The sequence below is a fragment of the Aquarana catesbeiana genome, linkage group LG10, assembly GCF_042186555.1.
Source record: "Aquarana catesbeiana isolate 2022-GZ linkage group LG10, ASM4218655v1, whole genome shotgun sequence".
Taxonomy (NCBI): Eukaryota; Metazoa; Chordata; class Amphibia; order Anura; family Ranidae; genus Aquarana; species Aquarana catesbeiana.
This window is the reverse complement of record NC_133333.1, coordinates 81,263,331-81,287,201: the sequence shown is the minus strand read 5'-3', so window position 1 is coordinate 81,287,201 and position 23,871 is coordinate 81,263,331. Positions and strand designations below refer to the sequence as shown.

Below are 23,871 nucleotides of genomic sequence, written 5' to 3'. Positions count from 1 at the left end.
TCTTTTTAAAATCCCGAACATCTCTTTTTAAAGCTAATTTGTAAATGACTGGTAAAGGTTAATTACAAACACTTGCTCTCTGTCCTATTTATTTAATTAGACCTAATACCCTAGACAAACATAATTATATCTATATATTATATAAAGTTTTTATAAAGTTATATTTAAAGCGGACCTTCATCGATTAATTTACAAGTTATGCGCTGCGCTTGGGTGACCCCAAAAACAAAATTAATAATAACCAACTTTGTGCTTACTAGTGCGATAATGTTAAATACAAATAATATGAATGTTGAATAAATAAACAAGGTGTGAAAAAACAAGTGCTTGTTACACCATAAATTAGTGCTTATTAGTGTTTTTTACACCATACATAGTGTCTTAATCAACATAAAAAGTGTGCTTAGTGCTCAATACACAGTAACCTACTTTTCTTAAATGAAAAAAAAAAAAAAATTGTTCTCTTTGGTACTCTCAATAGTGTGTGCAAATAATGTCCAGCAGTGATAATAAAACAATGCGTGCAGGTGGTGTTCAGCTGTGACAACAATCCAACATCATGCCGAAGATATCCTGAGTGCTGCAAAACATGCTCCTGTGCTCCTTCGTGATCCCCTTAAGCTAACGTGCTCACCTCAGAGTGTGTGACTCAACTTCTACCCTGAGTCCAAAATTGCTTTGGAGCCACCCCTGGGCTCAGTCTCAGTGTCTGCTCCACTCCTCCAGCTGGAAACAATGTGGCTCCATACATAGAATGAAAAGGAAACTATATAGTGTAATATAGTCAAAATACTTTTATTAAAAGAAAACGCTCCCCACACCGCGGTACTCACATGGCACTGGTGCGTCAGTGCACCATACTATAACGGCTTTCTATGCAAAATCAGTGGAAGTTTGGTGCGGTATGCTGTGCTGAGACAGCGCTGGTGTAAAGTCTGTGTCAGTCTCTCTGTCCTGGCCCCTCCCCTACGCGTCTTCGACACAGGGATCACGTGTCATCATCAGGGGGCATGATGTTGGATTGTTGTCACAGCTGAACACCACCTGCACGCATTTTTTTATTATCACTGCTGGACATTATTTGCACACACTATTGAGAGTGCCAAAGAGAACACACTATTGAGAGTGCCAAAGAGAACAATTTTTTTTTTTTTTTTCATTTAAGAAAAGTAGGTTACTGTGTATTGAGCACTAAGCACACTTTTTATGTTGATTAAGACACTATGTATGGTGTAAAAAACACTAATAAGCACTAATTTATGGTGTAACAAGCACTTGTTTTTTCACACCTTGTTTATTTATTCAACATTCATATTATTTGTATTTAACATTATCGCACTAGTAAGCACAAAGTTGGTTATTATTAATTTTGTTTTTGGGGTCACCCAAGCGCAGCGCATAACTTGTAAATTTATCCTATGCACGTTATATGAAGCGTGATTAGCGCATGCAGCTGGAGGTAGCACAAGCAAGGCATAAGATCATTGTGGCTCACAGAATTTTTCCAATTGGACCTTCATCGATTAGCACAACATGCTTCCACCTTGGTCTTCCCCCCAATTATCTTGCATAATTGCAGAAAACATTTAATCTTCAAACTGTAAATAACTTTTTTAACATTATGTTGCAGAGTTGCTTTCTTATTTCTGCTAAAGCAAAGGTGAAAATTATGTATAGAAGCTATGCAGCCTCCTGGAATGGTTATGTCATACATCCCAGGAGGCTGTGCACATGCACAGAAATGCCCGGGGTTTCTGCAAGAAAGTTGGAAGAACCCCAGCCACATTTCTGCACATGCATCGGAGAATCTGGCACATGCACAAACATGCTGTGGGGACTCTCTGTCAGGATTATGGAACCTAGAAGAGACCCACAGTGTGTCTCTGCATGCGCCATATCTCCCTTCAAGATGGCCATGATGGGGGGCAGTGCTGAGCAAAGGAGAGCTTCACCTTTAAAAAGAACACAGTAGATTCCATGGAATAGTAGGTATGTTTTGTTTTTTTTTCGTACAGGGAGAATTTAAAGGCATACTAAATTGAACTGAAGTTTGTCAATTGCATTAACAGGACAATTTTAGTTTTCAGAGTGTCCCTGGTAACTGCCTGTAGATCTGTTTTTTTTTTTTTCATTTCATTTAAAGGAGAAGTTGTTCTTTTGGCGCCTACTTTTCCTGTGGATCACAGGAGTGCACTTCGTTCTGCACACCTGTGACCTGCTTTCAGTCGACAGAGGGTTAAGTCTGCTGTTGGCTGATGTCACTGAACCAAGACTCTGGAGGGATCCCGACTTTAAAGTCAGGTTCCACTCAGATGCCTAACCAGCACCTGGCTTAAGCTCTCAGTGAGCCGCAGAGAGCCTGAGCCAGCCACTCCCAACCGTTGACTGACTCAAGATTGCCAACTGAAGACCGAGAACTGAGCGCTCAGTTCTTGGCATTAGAGGTGGCAAGAGACAGGTGCAGCATCAGACCAACTGTTTGTTTTTTGAATTAACATAGTTCTCTTTTAACAGGTTGACAACACTGTTAATTCTGCAGTGAAATCATGCAGCTACATTGTCACCCTGTGGATAGGGTAGTCCTATTTGGACTTGTAGTTTCAAATGGACCGTAAGTAAGTAAACAAATTAAAGCTAAATCTTTTTAAACAGTTCTAGATTAAAAAAAAAAAAAAAAAGATATAGCTTACCTTTGTTGTCTTGTCCTCCATTCATGGCTGCACCTACTTGGACACCGCTGTAGATGCCACTTAATTGGGCGTTGCCATTTACTGTTTTAATACATAAATACAGTTAATAGAAAAATAGAAACTTGCACGATAATATCAACAAATGTGAAGTACTGATGAAGTGTTTAAGTATTCCTGCTTGTTTATTGTTTAGAAAACACACACATAGATCAAAGTTTGTATTCTGCATGAATTGGAAACATATTGTCTGCAGTTTGGTGTAACTAGATTAAAAAAAGGAGCTTTTGGCCATACTTCTCCTATGGATCACAGAAGTGTAGTTTGTTCTTAACTCCTGTGACCCATTTTCAGCTGACAGCGGGCTAAAGCAGGCTGATGTCACTCAGCTGAGCCAGGCTCAGGAAAAATCCTGACCATATGGTTGGTATCTGCCCAGAAGAGTGAACTATCACCTGGCTCAGCCTCTCAGCAATCCGCTGAGAGGCTGAGCAAGGCCCCCCTGCCCCCTCCACAGCCCAGCGCTCCAGTGAGCACTGGTGGGGAAAGCAGAGAGGCGCTGACTGACAGTCCTGGCTCTCTGCTCAGAGTGGAAGGATCAGAACTGAGCAATCATCAGTGTTTAATCGCTTAGTTCTAACAGCAAAGCCTGTGGGAGACAGATGCAGCATTGAATCGATGCTGCATTCATTTAGGTGAGTATAAATGTTTATCTTTTTTAAAATCCCGAACGTCTCTTTTGAACACTTACAGGCCAGAAGATTTGCCTGCTTAATGACCATGCCATTTTTTGCAATACAGCACTGCGTCGCTTTAACTGACAATTGCACGGCCAGCTGTGTGACGCTGTACCCAAACAAAATTGATGTCCTTTTTTTTTCCACAAATAGAGCTTTCTATTGGTGGTATTTGATCACCTCTGCGTTTTTTATTTTTTGCGCTTATAAACAAAAAATAGGTACCATTTTGAAAAAAAAATATATATTTTTTTACTTTTTGCTATAATAAATATCCCCAAAAATGTTTTTTAAAAATCAAATTTCTTCATCAGTTTAGGCCGATCTGTATTCTTCTATATATTTTTGATAATAAGAATCGCAAAAGGGTGTATATTTTTTATTTTGTTTTTTACTAGTAATGGCGGTGATCGGCGATTTTTTTCAGGACTGCAACATTGTGGACAGATCGGACACTTTTGACACATTTTTGGGACCATTGACATTTATGCAGTGATCAGTGCTATAAAAATGCACTGATTACAGTGTAAATGTCACTGGCAGGGGTTAACACTAGGGGGCGATCAAGGGGTTAACTGTGTTCCCTCAGTGTGTGTTCTAACTGTAGGGGGAAGGAACTGACTAGAGGAGTCGACAGATCGTTGTTCCTAGCTAGTAGGAACAGGAATTTGTGTGTTTACACACACACATCCCTGTTCTGGCTCTCGTGCCTGCGATCGCGCGTGGACGGTGGTCATCACGACCGCCGGCCACATGCATCGGTTTCCCCGCAGTGCAGCCGGCGAGTGCCTGCTATCCCTGCTTAAAGGGCCGACATACACCTATAACGGCTCGCGGGAACGTGCCGACCTGCCGCAGTAAAATGACAGTGGCTGGTCAGCAAGTGGTTAAAGGTAATGTGTAAATGACTGGTAAAGGTTAGTTACAAACACTTGCTCTCTATCCTATTTATTTAATTAGACCACCTTAGACTAATATAGGTATATCTATATATTTTATTAACATATAAAGTTATACTTAAAGTGGATCTTCATCCATCAAAATAACATGCCTCCACCTTGGCCTTCCTTCAACTATCTTGCATAATTGCGAAAAACACGTATTCTTTAAACTGTAAATAACTTTGTTAACATTATGTAGCAGAGTTGCTTTCCTAATTCTGCTAAAGCCAAGGCGAAAATTATGTGCAGGAGCATTGCTGTCTACTGGAATGTAGTGGCGGCAGCTTAATTAGGGACGCAGGGGCGCTGCCCCCTCATCTATGTGCCTGGCCCCTAATCTACATGCAAGGCACCAGACACATGGATTTCAATGTTTTTTTGAAGCACATGATTAGAGCCTGAGCCTCTAATTGGCTTAAAAAAAGGGTGGGCTTGTGGCACAGAGCACTGCATCCTAAACCCACCCAGTTGTGTGCCATTAGCAAATAAATATTTGATAATGTCATCCTGCTTCTCCTCCCAGCCAATCCGGAAGCGGGTCCTGAGACCTGATTGGCCAGGGAGTCTTAGTCTCATGACCCACTTCCTGTTCGGCTAGGAGGAGAAGCAACACCTGTTTGGCCGGGTAGAGAAGCAAAGGCCCCTGCTTTACCCTCGGCAAGCTGGAGCGAGGAGCAGCAGGTGGAGAGGCGGAGGGGCAGCAACAGCCTCTTTAAGCTTCCAGGAGCCCTACCCGGGATCCAGCACTACCTCATCATCAGCCTCCTAAGGTAAATCCACTGATCACCACCTTTCCGTTCATCCCACGGGGACGGTAGTGCGAATGAGGGGGCCAGTTTTGTTTGCTGCCCCCCCCCAAATATTGAGCACCAGCTGCTTCTGCTGGAATGTCTATGTCATATATCCCAGGAGGATGTGCAGAAATGCCCCGGGTGCACACATGTAGAAGAACCCCAGCCACATGTCTGCATTTGCATCAGGGAATCTGACACATGCACAAACATGCTGTATGGCCTCTGCCAGGATTATGGAACCTAGAAGAGACCCACAGTGTGTCTCTGCATGAGCCATATCACCCTTTAAGATGGCCACAATGGGGGCAGTGCTGAGCAAAGGAGAGCTTTACCTTCAAAAAGAACACAGTGGATTCCATGGAAGAGTAGGTATGTTTTTTTTTATAATTTCATACAGGGAGAATTTAAAGGCATACTAAATAATATTTTTGATACCTAGGGTGGAGCTTGCTCCTAATGACCTGTATGTTGTAGTCTGTGAATTGCATTAACAGGACAGTTTTTGTTTTTAGAGTGTCCCTGGTAACATAATTTTATTACATGTTGATCTTGCCTGTAGATCATTTTTTCCCTTTTCCTTTAAAGGAGAAGTAGTTCTTTTGGTGCCTACTTCTCCTATGGTCCACAGGAGTGCACTTTGTTCTGTACTCCTTTGACCTGTTTTCAGTCGACAGTGGGTTAAGTCCGTTGTTGGCTGATGTCACCGAGCCAGTCAAGGCTCTGGAGGGATCCCGAATTTAAAGTCGGGTCGCACTCAGATGTCTGACCAGCAGTTGGCTTAAACTCTCAGTGAGCCATAGAGAGCCTGAGTCAGCCACTCCCATCCCCACCACAGCCTGGCACTAGAAGGACAGAACTGAGTGCTCAGTTCTTGGTCTTAGAGGTGGCAGGGGACAGGTGCAGCATCAGACCGACTGTTTTTTTTTACATTCACATAGTTCTCTTTTAACAGGTTGACAACACTGTTAATTTTGCAGTGAAATCATGCAGCTGCATTGTCACCCTGTGGATAGGGTAATCCTATTTGGACTTGTAGTTTTAAGTGGACCATAAGTAAGTAAACAAATTAAAGCATAACTCGAGCTAAATCTTTTTAAACAGTTCTAGTAACATGTTTTCTTTGGAAAAACAGATTTAAGTAAATAAATTATAGCTGACTGTTGTATGCATTCCTGGCAGTGTTAAATTGTTTGTCTTAAACTTGTAATTGCCACTCTTGCTGGACCCCTTTGACCTGTCACAAGAAGTGGAAAACTAAATTAAGAAATTCAAGAACTGCTGTGTTAGTGCTAGTGACAGACTGCATTATATTTACGGCATTTCATTATTACCTTGCCCATAGTTGCACTTTAAAAATACAGTTAGCATTATCTTTTTAAAATGTTTTACAAGACAGCATGGTGTGCACGCTGATATCAATAATGGTAACTGTAAAGAAAAACTGATAGCAAAATGTATGACTGGACATCCACTTAAAAAAAAATATTGCAAGTAAGATGATTTAAAATAGCTATTACTTACCTTTGTTGTCTTGTCCTCCATTAAAAGCTGAACCTACTTGGACACCGCTCTTGATACCACCTAATTGGACATTGCCTGTTTTTTAAAAAAAGTAAGTAAATAATATTGCTGTTAAAAAAAATGACGGTCTTTTTTTCATTTATATATATAATATAATAATAAAAAAAGAAAAACTGTGGTGATCAAATACCATCAAAACAAACCTCGATTTGTGTGGAAAAATAATTATTTAAATTTTCTTTGTGTACAGCGTTGCATGACTGCACAATTAGCAGATAAAGTAGCGCAGTTCTAAATAGCAAAATATAACCTTGTCATGAAGGGTTTACAAGTTACGGGGCCCAAGTTGTTAAATGTAGCAGCTGGCAGTGTTTTTCAATTTGTTCACCTGCTGATGGGCTTTCAGGTAGAAGTGATTAAGGTGGCTGTAAAGCCACACTACCACTTCCACAGCCTGCTAATAGTACTGTCCTCCTGATGACTGTCCAGCCATGTATCCCAGGCTCCACTGTCCCAGCTGTGGACTCGGGACTGGCATGGTGGGTGTTGGTGGCGGAACATGGGGGGGGGGGATTAGTGAACATCTGTTCACTGATTACTGCTTTGGTGATTAAACAAAGAAGTTAAATGTATTAGTTCACTTATGGCCTAGCCTGTTACTTTCCCCAATTGCTGTGGCCAGAAAAGAAGGTAATGGAGCAAAAATCTGTGCTCCTTTAGCTTCATTGGAACTGAGGGGAGGCATCAGGTCTAACAGACCCCTGATGTTTCAAATAAAGAGAACCTGTCACTGCAGTATGCTATTGGCTCCCTATGGGATATAGATCTGGGAATAGATCTATGGCCAGCTTCAGCAACTGTCCTATTTTCCCATTTTCATCCCCTTTTTTCTATTTTTCTATATATCAACTCGGATGATGGTACTTTGTTATTTTCAAACCAAACTTCTACATGAGGCTATACTCTCAATTTAATAATTCCTATGGGATAGTAAAGTGTTGAGTGTAAAAAAAAAGTAAAAAATAATAAATTGTCCCCTGCTTCCAGGTATCCACATATACTGTAAGAACATAAACTAATGTGGTGAGTAAGCCTTTTGTACAAAAACAATGATTGTGCTACATATGTTATCACATGTTACATGTTTTGGACGCGCATCTTAAAGAACAAAATATACAGGGATATGGGAAATGATTATCAACACTGACTCACGTACACCTACCCAGGTTGAACTGGATGGACTGTTGTCCTTATTCAACCATACCTACTATGTAACTACGTGACATTTCACTGTTAATGCTGGCGTGAGAACAATAATTCTAGCTCATCATTCACATCTTCCAACTCATAACCTATAAAAAAATCTAAAATGTCAACTATGGAGGAAAGCCGAAAGACGGCTACAGCGCGCCTCTGTGGTTCTGGGAGGTGCGTCCATGGATGTCCTCCCAGAACCCCATCCCTTGCGCACCCGCTGGGGTGAGTATCGATCACAGATCGTGGTAAAGGACCAATCACACTTGATCACAGTGTAAATAGACTTGCTGGATATCAGCAGTACTTTCCTCATGCACTGTCACAACGTGAGGAGGGGAGAGTCGGTAGCTGGCGACCCTGACAGGGGAAGTGTATACAGATAATCAGGGCATTGATCATCATTATCAGTGCAGCCCCATCAGTACGAATCAGTGGCCATCAATGCTGCCCATCAGTGTTGTCCATCAGTGCCCCTTATCAGTGCCTCCTCATCAGTGCACCCTAACAGTGCCCATCAGTGCCTATCAGTACCGCCTCATCAGTGCCCATCAGTGCCACCTATCAGTGCAGCCTATCAGTGCCCATCAGTGCAGCCTATCAGCGCACATCAGTGAAGAAGAAAAAATATTTATTTGCAAAATTTTATAACAGAAACTACAGTAAAAAAAAAAAAGTTTTGCTTTTTTCAAAATTGTCCATATTTTTTAATTTGTTTAGCAAAAAAAAAAAAACAGTGGTGAAATAAATACCACCAAGAGAAAGCTCTACCTGTCTCAAAAAAATGATAAAAATTTGTCATTCAAAGTGCAACTACACTGAAAGCTGAAAATTGTCCTGGTCATAAAGGGAGTATAGAGGGCCCAGTAAGCAAGTGGCTAAAGAACTAAATATCGTAGTTTAACTTACTTAATTCTAGACTCAGCTCCTATGCTTGGCATATATTTTTTTCACTTTTTAGTGGCAGATTTCTTCATCCGCATCGAACCATATGAACAGAGGAATTTATTAGCTTCTTTCTTTTTATTCAGCCTATAGGCTGAACAAAAAAAAGAACATTATGTGTATGGCCAGCATTAGAAGTGGATGGATGTGGGTGGATGTGTGGCGGAAGCTTTTAATGTAGGGCATACACTTTTCTGGTAGAAATTTCTTTTTCCACATAGATTGATATGAATGAAGCAATCTGTTAGGATCTTTTTTTCATTCAGCCCATAAGCTGAATGAAAAAAAGAACATTACATGTATGCCCAACTTAGGGTGTGTGGCAAAAACTCTTAATGCTGGCCATGCACATAAAGTTTTTAAAGGCCTTAAAAGGCCAGGGCAGTTCAAACACCCCTTCTGGGAAAGTAGACACCCCCAGAGTAGTAAAATGCCTCTCAGCAAATACCTTGGGGTGTCTAATCTCCAAAAAGGGGTCATTTGGGGTATGTGTACTGTCCTGGCATTTTAGCATCTCAGGAAATGTGATAGGCAGTCAGAAAGTCAGAACTGCTTAAAAACAGCATAAAATTCAGTATACATACCAGTTTGTAGACGCTATAACTTTCACACAAACCAATTAATATACACTTATTGGGATTTTTTTTTACCAAAGACATGTAGCAGTATACATTTTGGCCTAAATTTTTGAAGACATTTGATTTTATTGGATATGTTTTAAGACAGAAAGTAGAAAATAATAATAATAAAATAAAAGCTCAGTGATGATCAAATACCACCAAAAGAAATCTCTATTTGTGTGAAAAAAAAAAAATATATTTGGATACAGTGTTGCATGACTGAGCAATTGCCAGTTAAAGTAGCACAGTGCTGAACAGTAAAAAATGCTCTGATTAGGAAGTGGGTAAAACCTTACTGAGGTCAAATGGTTAAATACTACGATTTTTAGTTTACTTATTTCTAGAATCAGCCATTTCTTCAACTTACCTATTTGACTTCTAAGCACAGAGCTCACATCAGCACTTCCTCCAATCCCAAGGTTCTTTATTCCAGCAATCCCACTGGTTACCGCAACCTTTCCATCCATGTTAGCACCACCTTTGTTACCTGTACATTGTAAAAATGGATCATTCTTTAGAACCTTTAGCATGTAAGACAATTCATAAATATACTGTATGTATTTGCTGAAGATTGTCTCTTCTGAAAGTGTCAGTTACCCTGCAGATTTTGGGGACAATATTTCTGCAAGGGAATGGCATTCACTAGGTAGTATGTGAGGTGAGTATGCTATTTCTTCTTTATAGGTACGCACTTTGTTCAGACTTCTTACTGATGTGACAGGGATTCTCTTACTGGTCTCATGGTGTAGCTGCTAAAGTGAAATGTCTTTTTACATCTTTGTATATGTTAACTATTGCTTATTTTAATAAATGTTGGATGCATACTGCTTTGTTACAGAGACCCACCCTAACTTCCTGTCCTGCTGACAATGGTTTTAAAAGACAGGAAGTGAAGGGAAATATATTTTTATCAAAACACACATTCAGATAAAGCTTCAACGTCTTTAATTGAATGGGTAATATATAATTAATGAAAAAATAATAATAATACTGAACTGTATTTAATGCTTCTTGCCTTTTCTTTTTTGCACATGAGCCAATTTGAGACATGAGCTGACCCATGGCTGTTATTCTCTTGAGATCTGCCTTGAAATTACATAATTTACCAGACTGAAGTTCCGATTTAAAGAATCACATAACAAACAATTCAGCACCCCCACGTCCCAAATGTTCGAACTTTTCTCTACTCTACTAAAGGAAGCATTTTTATTTCTGTCTAAGTTGGAGAATTTTCCTCACTTCCTGTCTCCTCTTTAATGGAGCCCAGAAACACAGTAAAAACCTGACAGAGGTTCTAACCCTTCCTCACCCCATCCAAAATTAAGATGATATACAATATAAAGCATATACAGTACACTGTATGTATTTATATTATTTTCATTATAAATAATCTGTAGATTAGTTTTAGGGGTAGGTTTATGACTGAATTTAAAGGGTGGAATTTGACCCCATTGTAATAAAAACCATTGTTATATTTCAAACATAAGCTACATTTGGGTAAAATACTATACATAAGGAACAATTTACTAAACAGACAATAGTTGCATAAATTACATTTAAGATTAGTAGTTACGTATTTGGTTTTCAAAAGGCAGTCATGTATGCTATTTCATTTATGTAGACTTATAAGCCATATACAGTAAACCCTTGGTTTGAGAGTAACTTGGTTTGAGAGCATTTTGCAAGACAAGCAAAATTTTAAAATAAATTTTGACTTGATATACAAGCAATGTCTTGATATACAAGTAGCATCATGTCACAACTGGGTATAAAAGAGAAGAGAGGCGCCTCTAAGTGTAGCAATATGGTTACATTTAATGAAGGTACAACATTTACCAACTCACATGGTTGATGATTAAAACAGGCACATCTAAGTATGCAGTCATCTGGGGTAAAGCTGTTCACATAAACCATCCTCCTCTCGGCCAGCGACGTCATCCCTTCCACTCTGCACTCCACAAGTGGTTCAAGCCTCGCTTTCAGATCACTCTACTGCTGGGTAGTCTTTCCCGTCACAATTGCAGTCTGAGAGCGGTGAGAGCCAGCGGTGCGAGGAGCGGTCTATGCGGACAGCTTGTATACTTAGATGTGCCTCTTTTATTCATCAACAATGTGAGTTGCTAAATGTTGTATCTTCATAAAATGTAACCTTATTGCTACACTTAGAGGCGCCTCTCTTCTCTTTTATACTCTGTAGCTCCTGATGGATATTTTATGGTTACGCAACCTGGTCACATTGCTATAATCTTTTTATATGGACTATAAACTGAAGTACCTATAAATAAATGGTTGTGGAATGAATCATTTGAGTTTCCATTATTTCTTATGAGGAAATTCGTTTTGATATACAAGTGCTTTGGATTACAAGCATGTTTCTGGAACGAATTATGCATGCAATCCAAGGTTTTACTGTACTTATTTTACCAAGACAGCTCACAACCAGAGAAATGAAATAATAATAAATAAATAGTAATTAAAACATACCTGATTTTGCACCAGGAAGTAGATTTAGATTTCCTTGCATATTAGATCGTTTTTGGCGTTTTAACTGCATTCCCGCACTGCTTTCAATGACATTGGGGTCATCTTCAAAATTAGTACTAACACCATCATGGGTGTTAAGATTCTTGGCTGATATGAAAACAAAAATGAATGTCAAATGGGAGCAACATAGGTGATGTATGAAATTTAACTAGGCTGCAAATGTTATAATGTATTATAAACTAAGGAAAAAATTACAGAACATTGAACTGATGCACTCCCACTGTAATGTATGTTTGACCATGTGAACAAATAATAGCCCTCTTATGCCCCGTACACACGGTCGGACTTTGTTCGGACATTCCGAAAACAAAATCCTAGGATTTTTTCCTGACGGATGTTGGCTCAAACTTGTCTTGCATACACACGGTCACACAAAGTTGTCAGAAAATCCGATCGTTCTGAACGCAGTGACGTAAAACACATACGTTGGGATTATAAACGGGGCAGTGTCCAATAGCTTTCATCTCTTTATTTATTCTGAGCATGCGTTGCACTTTGTCCATCGGATTTGTGTACACACGATCGGAATTTACGACAACGGATTTTGTTGTCGGAAAATTTTATATCCTGCTCTCAAACTTTGTGTGTCGGAAAATCCAATGGAAAATGTGTGATGGAGCCTACACACGGTCGGAATTTCCGACAACAAGGTCCTATCACACATTTTCCGTCTGAAAATCCGACCATGTGTACGGGGCATTACTCTTCCCAGGCATGTCCTCTGTAGAAGAACAGATACATTATAAGACTGTGGTACAAATGTGCCACAGTAGTAGTAGGGATTGAAATCGAGCAACTGTGCTCAATGCTATAGGCATGGGTATGAGGTTTTCGGTCTTTTGCATGCTCACTTTTACTCAGTTTTATTAGAAAGGTCATCAGTGAGCATTTGTAGTAACCCCACTCGTAATTGTGTATCCCTCACTGTAGCCCAGGTCTTCATAACATTGAACAGACACACATCTAAATAACATTACATTCACCACTCCCTGAAAGGAAAGAATGCATTATTAAAAAAAACACTTGGTTTTGTTACCAATGCCAACTTTACTTTGAAGTAGCCTTTCCTTTTTCACACCCCTAAACATCTCAGCTCTTTAAAAAACAACTTACAAAAGCATCCAGCCTTGGCAACGCAGTCTTTAATTTCACCATTGTCACATTCACTGAAAGTGGAAAACAAAAATGTTAAATAATGAAATGGAGTTAATACACAGGTGTCAGAGGTCATGTCCATATTTGATGTCACCCGGGAGGCTTCCCCTTCTTTTATATTGAGCTGTCACCCACTGGAACTGTCAGTTGAGGATGAGGAGTCATTGGGAGAGGATTGTATCAATGGTAGGTGGGTTTCTTTCTTTTGATGTGTCAGTGGATGTCAGGCATCGTTTTTGACATGAATTTATGTCACTGGATGACATTATTGATGATGTGCATTGTGGGACATGGCATGAATTATGGTGAACCCCATACTTTGTTTACATAGCAGGGGATTTCAGGCCAGTAAATGAAAAAGGCGTATCTGATGCCCCTGGTTGCTAAGGACACAACAGATGCAAACATCCACTACTTCCTTAAAGCGGGGGTTCACCCACACTGCCAAAAAAAAAAAATATTAAAAGCCAGTAGCTACAAATACTGCAGCTGCTGACTTTTAATACATGGCCACTTACCTGTCCCAGGGTCCAGCGATGTCGGCAGGGGACGCGGAGTACCTGCTCGGTTCTCGGCAGCTGCCGCCGCCATCCTAGGTGAAGGAATCAGGAAGTAAAGCGTTGCGGCTTCACTTCCCGGTTCCCTACTGCGCATGCGCGAGTCGCGCTGCGCGTCCCTAGTGGTCCCCGCTCTCTGCTGGGAGCTGTGTGTTCCCAGCAGACAGCGCGGTCGGGACAGGAAGAGGCATAGACTCCCATGGGAGTCTATGCCGGAAGTGGGTGCAAATACCTGTCTTTGACAGGTATCTGCACCCCCTCCCCCCTGAAAGGTGCCAAATGTGACACCGGAGGGGGGGAGGGTTCTGAAAAGTGGAAGTTCCATTTTTGTGTGGAACTCCGCTTTAACAGCCATTGTCAGTAAAAGAAGGTAGCTGTCATATACTGCATAGTAACTGGAGAAAAACCCACTACAATATATAATGTTCAGCTCCTGCCAAACAGGCTAAAAGTCCAGGGTTCTGATGAATGCCTGCACATTCAACCAAGAAGTCATATCTACTCCTCCAATATTTTATCAATTAAATGCATTAGGAACCACTTAGTTTCCCACCTAATAGTATAATTTACACTTATGATGGCTAAAAAGCTAGAAACAGCTGAACGCAGTTTAAAATAAACGGCTCTAGAATATTAAGCTGTATCTGTGTTATGAAGCAGCAGTTCTGGATTCACAGATGGTTCATAGAAATAAAGGAATGATTTTCATGGTTCTGCTTATTGTCCTAAATGAGGAATAAATCATTTTACATTTTTTGATGAACAGTGCAGATACCTTTTGTTTGAAGAAGACTATGCTGTGCTTCACACTGGTTTAATGGAGGATTTTTGTTTTCTTTTAGCCCAGTTTACCATAACTTGTCTGGTTATAGTTTCTTTTTTAAGAATGTGTGGCTTGTCTAGAGTACAACAACAAGCAAAATGAAAGCTACTTAAACCCATATACACTATCTTGTCAAAATTATTGGGACATCTACCTTTACACGCACATGAACTGTAATGACATCCTGGTCTTAGTCTGTAGGGTTCAATATTGAGTTGGCCCAAGCTTTGCAGCTATAACAACTTCAACTCTTCTGGGAAGGCTGTCCACAAGGTTTAGGAGTGTATCTATGGGAATGTTTGACCATTCTTCCAGAAGTTAATTTATGAGGTCAGGCACTGATGTTGGACAAGAAAGCCTGGCTCACAATCTCCGCTCTAATTCATGCCAAAGGTGTTCTATTGGGTTGAGGTGCAGACCAGTCAATTCCTCCACCTGAAACTCACTCATCCATGTCTTTATGGACCTTGCACTGGTGCGCAGTCATGTTGGAACAGGAAGGGGCCATCCCCAAACTGTTCCCCCAAAGTTGGGAGCATGAAATTGTCCAAAATATCTTGGTATTCTGATGCCTTAAGAGTTCCCTTCGCTGGAACTAAAGGGCCAGGCCCAACCCCTGAAAAGCAACCCCACACCATAATCCCCCCTCCGCAAAATGATTTGGACCAGTGCACAAAGCAAGGTCCATAAAGACGTGGCTGAGTGAGTTTGGGGTGGAGGAACTTGACTGGCCTGCACAGAGTCCTGTCCTCAACCTGATAGAACACCTTTGAGATGAATTTTTGCGGAGACTGCAAGCCATGCGCTTCTGGAAGAATGGTCAAGCATTCCCATAGACACTTCTAAACCTTGTGGACAGCCTTCCCATAAGAGCTGAAACTGGTATAGCTGCAAAGGGTGGGCCAATGCAATATTGAACCATAAGGACTAAGACTGGGATGTCATTAAAAGTTATGTGCGTGTAAAGGCAGGCGTCCAGGGTATCTTCCAGAACATAATCCAAGTTCAAAATATATCACAATTCTAAGTTAGGGTTCACACATCTTATATACTGCAGTTATGATTCCCCTTTCATTTAAAAATACCCATTTTCAGATCCACCTGCTGGGGCGGGCAATCTGGGATCCTGATGAATAAAAATGTATTTAAGGGAAGATAGAAGTGTTGTTCCTCACTTTTTTTTTTTTGCAGCTATCCTGATCCTGACTTCACTACCTCACTGTCCCCGAACAAATGTTAATGTTACACAAAATAGTAAAAACACTGCTTCTATTACAGCCTTCTAACACCAATGTTTAGGTTTGTGATCATTGTAGAATAGTGGAATATGAGCTCTATGAGCTCTTTGGCATGTCTGGGTGGACTGACCTCATTAAAGGCATATCAAAGTTGTTTGCATCAATGCCTGTATCATTAATCTTTTTCATAAACAGCATGTTTATGAGAAAGATTTAAGGTTAAATATATTCTCCTTATAAAGCCAGCTTTCCTTTTCTGAATGGTATTATCAGATCTAGATACTTACCAGATCTTACAGCCATCAGTCACAGTTTCTCCATGGCTGATCTTGTTCCCATTGTAAAGACAATTTGCTGTTACAAATAAAAATGAAATATGTTAATGTTTATCTATATTTAAACTGAGTATCAGAAAAGTACTCTCATTGTATACATTCAAAAGAAATATTGCTGCAGCTTTGATAAAATTCACTAAACTGGTTTACACAAGAAGGCTATACATGTGAAAACATAATGTGTCATGCAAACATATGATGATATAATTAATTTCAGCTACCATTAAGCTCTATTTAAACAATATGGGAAAACATAAGAAACTATAGCTGGCTTCACTATAAAGAGGGTAAAGGGGAAAAGACAGAACAAACAATGATTACATTTATATAACATATCCCAAATTGTATTTTTTTTTATAAACAGGATTGGAAAAAATATAACATGAAAAAAGATGACATGTCAAAGGGATCAGTAAAACCAGAGATAGAAGTAGCTTAGCATATACAAATCTTTACTCTGAATGTACTCATTTAAAGTCGAGCTCAATGAGTAACTCCACTGTTATTGAGAAAAAAATATTCCCCTCTGGGTGATCTATGTGCATCGCAGGGATTTTAACACACTTTGTTGCAGATTCCTACCTTTTGTTATTCTGAAGAACTAGTTGTTCGTTTGTCTAAATCTGTATGGAAGTGGTTTTGTAATTATTAATTAGCTGCTGCTCCTGCAGGGCTCTAATGAGGAAAATTGCAGGGTCTGCATCCCTTTAGATGTGATTTCCTTTGGGAATATCTCACCAAAAATGCAATTTTTGTTGCAGGGGATGCTCAAAATCGATTTTTGCAGACTTCTGGGAAACTCAGTAAGCCAATCACACAAGCAGGAAATTACAAACCTGGGTGGGAGGGTGTTCTGTACACCATCTGTGTACAGAATGCCCCCAGGTAGCCATATTACATTGCAATTTACAGAAAATTACATTGCTGCAGTTTGAAAAGGAAAGGTAATTTTTAATAACATTCAATTACAATATGACTTGCATCGCAATTGTATGCCCTATATTTTTTTTATTTGTTAATTTTTTCCCCACAAAAGAGGAGTTACCTTTTAACCTGCCCTCTACCACCTCAAAAGCTTTCTTATATGTCAGTAGGGCCACACATCAAATTAAAGGGCCAGAAAAAAGTGCAAATCCCTAGAAACCTATACATACTGTACATGCAGCAGCATGCCTTTAGTAGTCACTATTGTTGAATTCTGATAATGTAACTGGAAAATCTGATAGGTGCCTTTACTTTATACCCGACAACACCTTTTTTAAGTGAAATAATCCCTTTAAGAGGCAAGAAGGGATGGGGTAAAGTTGATCTTTACAGAAAGGGTCAATAGTTGCGTATATCTCATTAGCTGCATATAGTTCTTGGTTTACAGATCATTTGATGTCATTTTGAATGAATGTACCATCTATGCTTATGCATGGTTTCATCCATCTACCTTAAACTTAAAGACAAAGTCTCACATCTCATTTTTCACTCTATAGAGCTGAACTGCTGCATGTTATGATTTGCAATTTCTTTTTGCTTGTAAATGCCTAAAAAATACCTTCTGCTCCTAGTGAAAATCAGGTTTCTGCTCTCCCATTCCAATGCTTTATGCTGGTGGATGAGTAACGGCCCATATCTGGTGCCTACTATACTGCTCAGTCATTTGTATATACACTGTGCAAAGGGAATGTTTCTTTTCTATTTTTAACAGATTTTTTTTATCAGGAAACAGAATTTAAGAATAGAGGATAGAAATACTTCAATACTGCATTTCAATATTTAGTATTTATCACTTGCAGGAAGTGCATTCCAGACAACTCTTTAATTGTTCATAAATCTTACTACTACACTTTGAGCTACATGTAAAAAGCTACAGTGTCCATTTTTTTCCATTAAAAATCCCCAAATACTCTGCAATCAAAAAGTCCAGGACACATCATATATTAAACATTTTTAAAAATGTGTTTTAATTTAATTAAATTTGGTTTCATTGTATTGTTGAATTGTATACAATAATAAACAAATGATATAAAAGATACATTTATAAACATGTAAACCTTAAAATAAATGTATAACATAATTAAAAGTCATTGTGGTTTGCCTTTAAGCATACAATAATATGTCTGTGATTTTTGCCTTTGTACTTGTCAGAAACAAATTTAGTACAGTTCCACACTTTACATATTTGCTGAATCACTTTTAGCGTAAATAATTTATTGGACAACGTCCAAAGTGTTCTCTGCTTTTAAGAGAGTTGGAAATGCAATGACAATAAAAGAAATTGGTTTAGGTCCTTCACCTAAAAAAAGTGAATGGTACAGTAAATCGTGCTATTTACCTAAGACTCAAACCTGCCAGGAATACCCCACCCTCTACCTAGTTCTTTATAGCAGAAAATCCCTGTTATTTTATGTGAAATGCTTTTCAATATACATGTGTCTTGTTCATAGCAACATGGCAAACACTTGAGGTTGTTTTGTTAAGAAAGTAGAGTTACTTATTAACCTGCAAAAGGTGACATCAAAACACTCAAAATAAGGAAATGTGGGAATAAATTCAAAATATGTAATTGAAAAGTTCCTCCTAAATAGGTTCCTCAGTTATTTAGTCATAATCATAAATAATATTTGGGGGTATCTCAGAGATAAATTAATGATTACTTCTGACTGATAATATTTTCACTTAAATAAAGGTCTGGAAATGGTAAAAGAGTACCGTGTTTAAAGGGAAAGTATAGTATATTTTTAGCAAACTTATATTTTCAGTAAAAAGTTCACCTATTCCAGAAAGTAGGCTATGCAATCAAAGAAACCAATAGGTATTAAAAACTGTACAGAATTGTAAAATGTTCAGTACCTGCCCTAGCAACACAGCAGGATGTAGGGATTGCTAACTTGGAGTTTCTCATCCAAGCTTCTGGGGAGGCCCAAATGGCCTACAGGTATGACAATAAAATAAAGCTGCACCATTTTTAACCTATTTGTTTAGGCTCATTACCTGCGTAGGCTATTTTTTGGTAAAGGTGAACATAGCATTTAAGGTCCAAACACAAGAGCTACATAATTTTATTTTATCTCCAGCATCCATATGGACTCCTGGTTACCCTAAAAACAAATAAATTAATAATGCATAAATGAGGAACTTCACAGAAAATATTTTAACTGTGTTTAAATATTGGCTAGATTCATATGCTTCTTTGTGTGTAGGGGGTCCATAAAAACACCTCAGTGTTTTAAACAACACACCAGGCACTGTGTACATGGTATGATACCTGTGTCCAGTATTACCAGTTTAGCTACTGACAAAGTCTATGAGAAAAAAGAAGTAGCTAGGAGTTTGAGCGCTGTGATGTTGTCACGCATGTTGGAAGCTGCACACACGCACAATAACCTAGGAGGACATCAGCTGTGAGCTTGATTACATAGATTAGAGTTATTGACTCTGGAGAAGAGGGGCACTGTGATAAACCATTTACTCTAAGGTCCCTGAAGAGGACACCCGGCCATGATTTGAAGTTAGAAAAAAGGAAGTTTAACCTTTGATTGTGGAATGGGTTCTTTACTGTTAGAGAAGTAAAAATGTGTACTCCTTGCCCAAGAAATAGTAAAGGCTGAGAGTTTTGACAACTTCAAAAAAGCATTTAGCGGAATATAGAGGGCTATGGGAATTGTTAGAGAATATAAATCACACTAACACAAACACATAGGTTGAACTAGGATGAAATATTTTGGTTAGAGTGTCATCACACTTTAAGGCGGCCATAGATGGATCGAAATACAGCTGGTTCAACAGGGACCAGCTGAATTTTCATCCATCCATCGACAAGCTGGATGTACAGAAGTCGATCTCTCAATGGACTTCTGATCAACCAGCCTGTTGGAAAATATTTGCATATTTGCTCAATCTGTGCTGCCAGCTTTAGAAGGCGGGGCTAGTGCGTGCATTCTAATGTCAGGGAAGCCTCCCCACTGTCAAAATATAATATCTCCACAGGAGGGATTCCTCCATCCACCTCAAATGTGTGGATGGGGCAATTGATTAATTTTCTTTGGTTCAGCCCACTGGTTGAACAAAAGAAAATAAATTGTGTATGGCCTGTCTAAGGAATTGTGTTTCCCAATAGCTATGCTATGCATGAACAACTCTGTTCTCAGAAAACAGTGGGGTAGGGATAAGAGGGAGCAGCACAAATCCTGTTGAAGGAATTTAAGGCTATTGTTACTTGTACGGCATAGAACCAGTCTATAACTGTTCAAGATATTGTTATCTGCAAGCACCTGTTACTGCTTTTCAGCCTGGGAGCCCTTTCAGCTGCAGGGTGTGAAGAGAGCTGTCATGTTTATATCTTTGAATAACATGAAGGTTGATATGGTTTGAGCAATAAAAACTTACTTAGGAAATTTTATAAAGGAAACTTGGCTGATAATCTTTAACAGATGAAGCACTATATTTTACAGAAGTATTTAGTTAAAAGCTGTTTTAACGACTATGGCAAATCCCAGTAGTGCACTACTGTAGACAACATTAAAGGCTCTGAGCAGGAAGTGAAGTTTAAATCACACAGAGAAAATGCAGGGAAAGCCACTTGACTGCTAGTCTTCTTGCTGCTATGCCATTATGCTGTTACTGCAAATCAGGAAAGTCAGAGAAAGGAACTGTAGCAGAGTGCCCAATTACTCACCATGCTCACCACCAGGCTATGTTAGACAATGGTGATGGGAGTGGTGCAACAATGATGACCGGATGCACTACTCCAGATGGAAGCAGACAACCTACCTCCCCTGCAATAATGACCCACTTGTTCCTGTCAGGATTCCTGCCGCAACAAGTACCCAAGTACTCAGAACCAAGTAAAGACTTTAGTGAAATTGGGCGGCCTTATCTGATGATATGGTATACCGCCCTCTCAGCAGGCAAAACTTGCTAATTGTGTCTTAGTGAAGAAAGCAAGAAGGTTAATCTTGGACCTCCCAGTGAAAGACCAGAATTCCTTGACAAGATATGAAGCTGCTTAGTCAAGTGGTAACACTAGGCAACCTTAAAGCTCACTTCAAAGCAGAGAGTGGAAGAATCCACTCCATTAAATACCCTGGAACTGCAAGACATACCAGCAGAAAGACACTGTAGTGAAAGGGCGGAGCAGGACAATCTGTTTTAGGCAATGTGGATGGATGGCTGAAGAAACATTTTGTAGATGAACTGTTGCTTAATAAATTCAGATAAAGCTTGTAAGACAAAGATAGAAGCAACCCAAATTTGCAATAAAATGTCCCAGAACTGTTATAAGCTGCCATGGTGAATAGAGGAGTATCTATGACTGTTGTAAGGTGAAAATCAACTCACTCAGAGAAGAGTTTCTTAGCTACTGTCAGACTGTCAGAACCTAATAGCATGCTGGGTTTCTGTAAAATCCAGCTACTATGGGGGGCTCATCCCCAATTGCTATCAGATACTGGTTCTGGGATCCTTCCAGGTGTGCCACCAGAGCTACTCTGGACTTTACATAGTAAGATGCTGTTCATGATCAATCACAAGCAGCTGGAGTTTTTTGAACTGTTTTGTTCAAGGAATTATTTTCAGCTAGAGTCTTAGAGACTATGCTATGTAGGCACATGTTACCCAGAGACATTGCTGTGAAGAAACCATGTTTGTGCAATTTTAATAAATTGTTTTGTATTATTCTGAAGTGTAGGCATGTTTTTTGCCATCCTGAACCTGTCGTTTTCTTGCTTCTAACTTTCAACCTGTGTAGTATGCTTATAAAATACTGATATAGAACGTGTTCTAGCTCAGAGGCTCAAATCAAAGAGCCAGGGGATCAATATAACAATGAAGCTGCTAGAATTTCTGAAGGCTGAGGTCAGCAGCTGTAGCCTCCGTATTTCTCTTAAAACCTAATTAATATATACACTCTGGGCAAACGACTAGAAGAACTAGACTTATTAAAGCTTTATACATTATAGATAACATTTTACATTTATGTTGTTAAAGTAGGCAAATTTCTGTGCTATAAGCTTAAACTTTAATCCTGCAAAGTTACAAAAAATGCTTGCATGTCATTTTGTCAAAGTGTAGTAACTGGTAAAATAGCAGGTTATTGTTCTAGCCAGCCAACCAGCAATACCTGGGGGGATTTATTGTTCTGGCCAGCTACTGAACACCAAAGCTAGCGAGGTGGGGGGGATGGGGGTTATTTTAACAGTCAGCCATTCATCACCATTGCTGGAGGGGTATTTTTCAGTCAGCCACTTATAATCAATGCTGGGAGAGGTATTTTTGTAGCCAGCCACTGACCACCAACCCTTCTAACCAAAGCGATTGCTAATTAGTCACTGGCTACTCTATGAAAATTTTCTCTAAGATGGCCTAAAAAGCATATGCAATTAAAGATTGCGCTGAGCATTGTACAAGTCTATTAGACTCAAATTTTGTTTAACTATGCCCCATTAAGACCCTCCCACTATTAGCATAATCCAGCCTCCATCCACCATTTGGCACAGCATGCTGCGTGCACTGCTTTATTGCAATGAGTATTTTTTAATTTATTTTTTATGCTGGGGTGTTAAACAAATGTACACATGTAGGTGTGGCATGTCTCTACCTTGCTATGAGCTTATGGGGGGCTCAATTTGTAATCTTGCACACTGCAGTCAGAAAACACCTCAGGTTCAAGGGCTGAATTCTCAACCATACAAAGAGTGAAAAAGCCAAAGGCAAACCTCTAGTAATCTGGTTTGTAATGTTCTACAGTGTATGCATGGTTTTGCCATCCTGAACCTGTTTTTTTCTAACTTCTAACCTGTTTAACAGGTTATTATAGAATCTTCAAGAGACTATGCTATTCAGGCATGCTACCCTATATTGAGCCACAGAGACATTTCTGTGAAGAGTCCATGTTTGTGCTGCTTTTTATTATTCTGTAGTGTATGCATGTTTTTCCATCCTAAACCTTTTTTTATTAATTTATTTTTTGCTTTTTTGCTTCTATTATTGCAACCGTTTAGTAAATAACAAGTTACAGTTACTCCTTGTCTAATTAGTTGGTCAAATACATATGCTTATAAAATACTCATCTACATACCTGCTCAAGTTCAGAGGCTCAAATCAAAGCCAGGGGATCAACATAACAATGAAGGAGCTAGCATTTTTAAAGACAGAGGTCAGCAATTGTAGACTTCATACTTCTCTTATCAAAATAAGAAAGGGCCGCATCTCACGTGGGCTTCAAGTACAGTTTATTGGAATATGAAAATATCCAAAATGACACCAGAGGACACCAGCAGTGGTCAAAGTACCTTGACCACTGCTGGTGTCCTCTGGTGTCATTTTGGATATTTTCATATTCCAATAAAATTTACTTGGAGCCCACGTGAGGTGCAGCCGTTTCTTGTTTTGACAATTTAACAGCCGGGGCTAGCACTCAGGTGTGTGGACGTATCGGTTACACCTGGAGCGATGAATTCTTTTCATTCCTACTTCTCTTAGATTAGATTCACATTTCTGCGATCCAATTTTATCCAGTTTTCAGTGTGATTATGTAGTCTAGTTTGGATGCCACTTGGATGTGATTTGCCTATTATATGGGGTCAAAATTGTGCTGGAATGGCACCAAAGTAGTACAGGAACCGTTTCCAAAATCACGCCATGCAGAGTCGCACTAATGTGATTTCCACTATGTTGCGATTCTGTGCAACTCAATTCGCATCTGAAATTGCACCAGTGTGAATGGAGCCTT

At 39.4% G+C, this 23,871-nt stretch overlaps 1 protein-coding gene across 13 annotated transcripts in view; it reads right to left on the bottom strand.

The window, feature by feature from the left end:
• Window positions 1-23,871, bottom strand: part of LOC141110752 (uncharacterized) — a 263,647-nt gene that overhangs the window by 236,513 nt on the left and 3,263 nt on the right. For all 13 annotated transcript variants that reach the window (XM_073602320.1, XM_073602329.1, XM_073602321.1 and 10 more), the window contains exons 2-7: window positions 16,104-16,170; window positions 13,157-13,209; window positions 11,984-12,130; window positions 9,867-9,986; window positions 6,681-6,755; window positions 2,691-2,771 (exon numbers count right to left, since the gene is read on the bottom strand). In XM_073602320.1, the coding sequence (XP_073458421.1) occupies window positions 2,691-2,771; window positions 6,681-6,755; window positions 9,867-9,986; window positions 11,984-12,130; window positions 13,157-13,209; window positions 16,104-16,170 (543 nt within the window). The remainder of the gene's footprint in view (window positions 1-2,690; window positions 2,772-6,680; window positions 6,756-9,866; window positions 9,987-11,983; window positions 12,131-13,156; window positions 13,210-16,103; window positions 16,171-23,871) is intronic.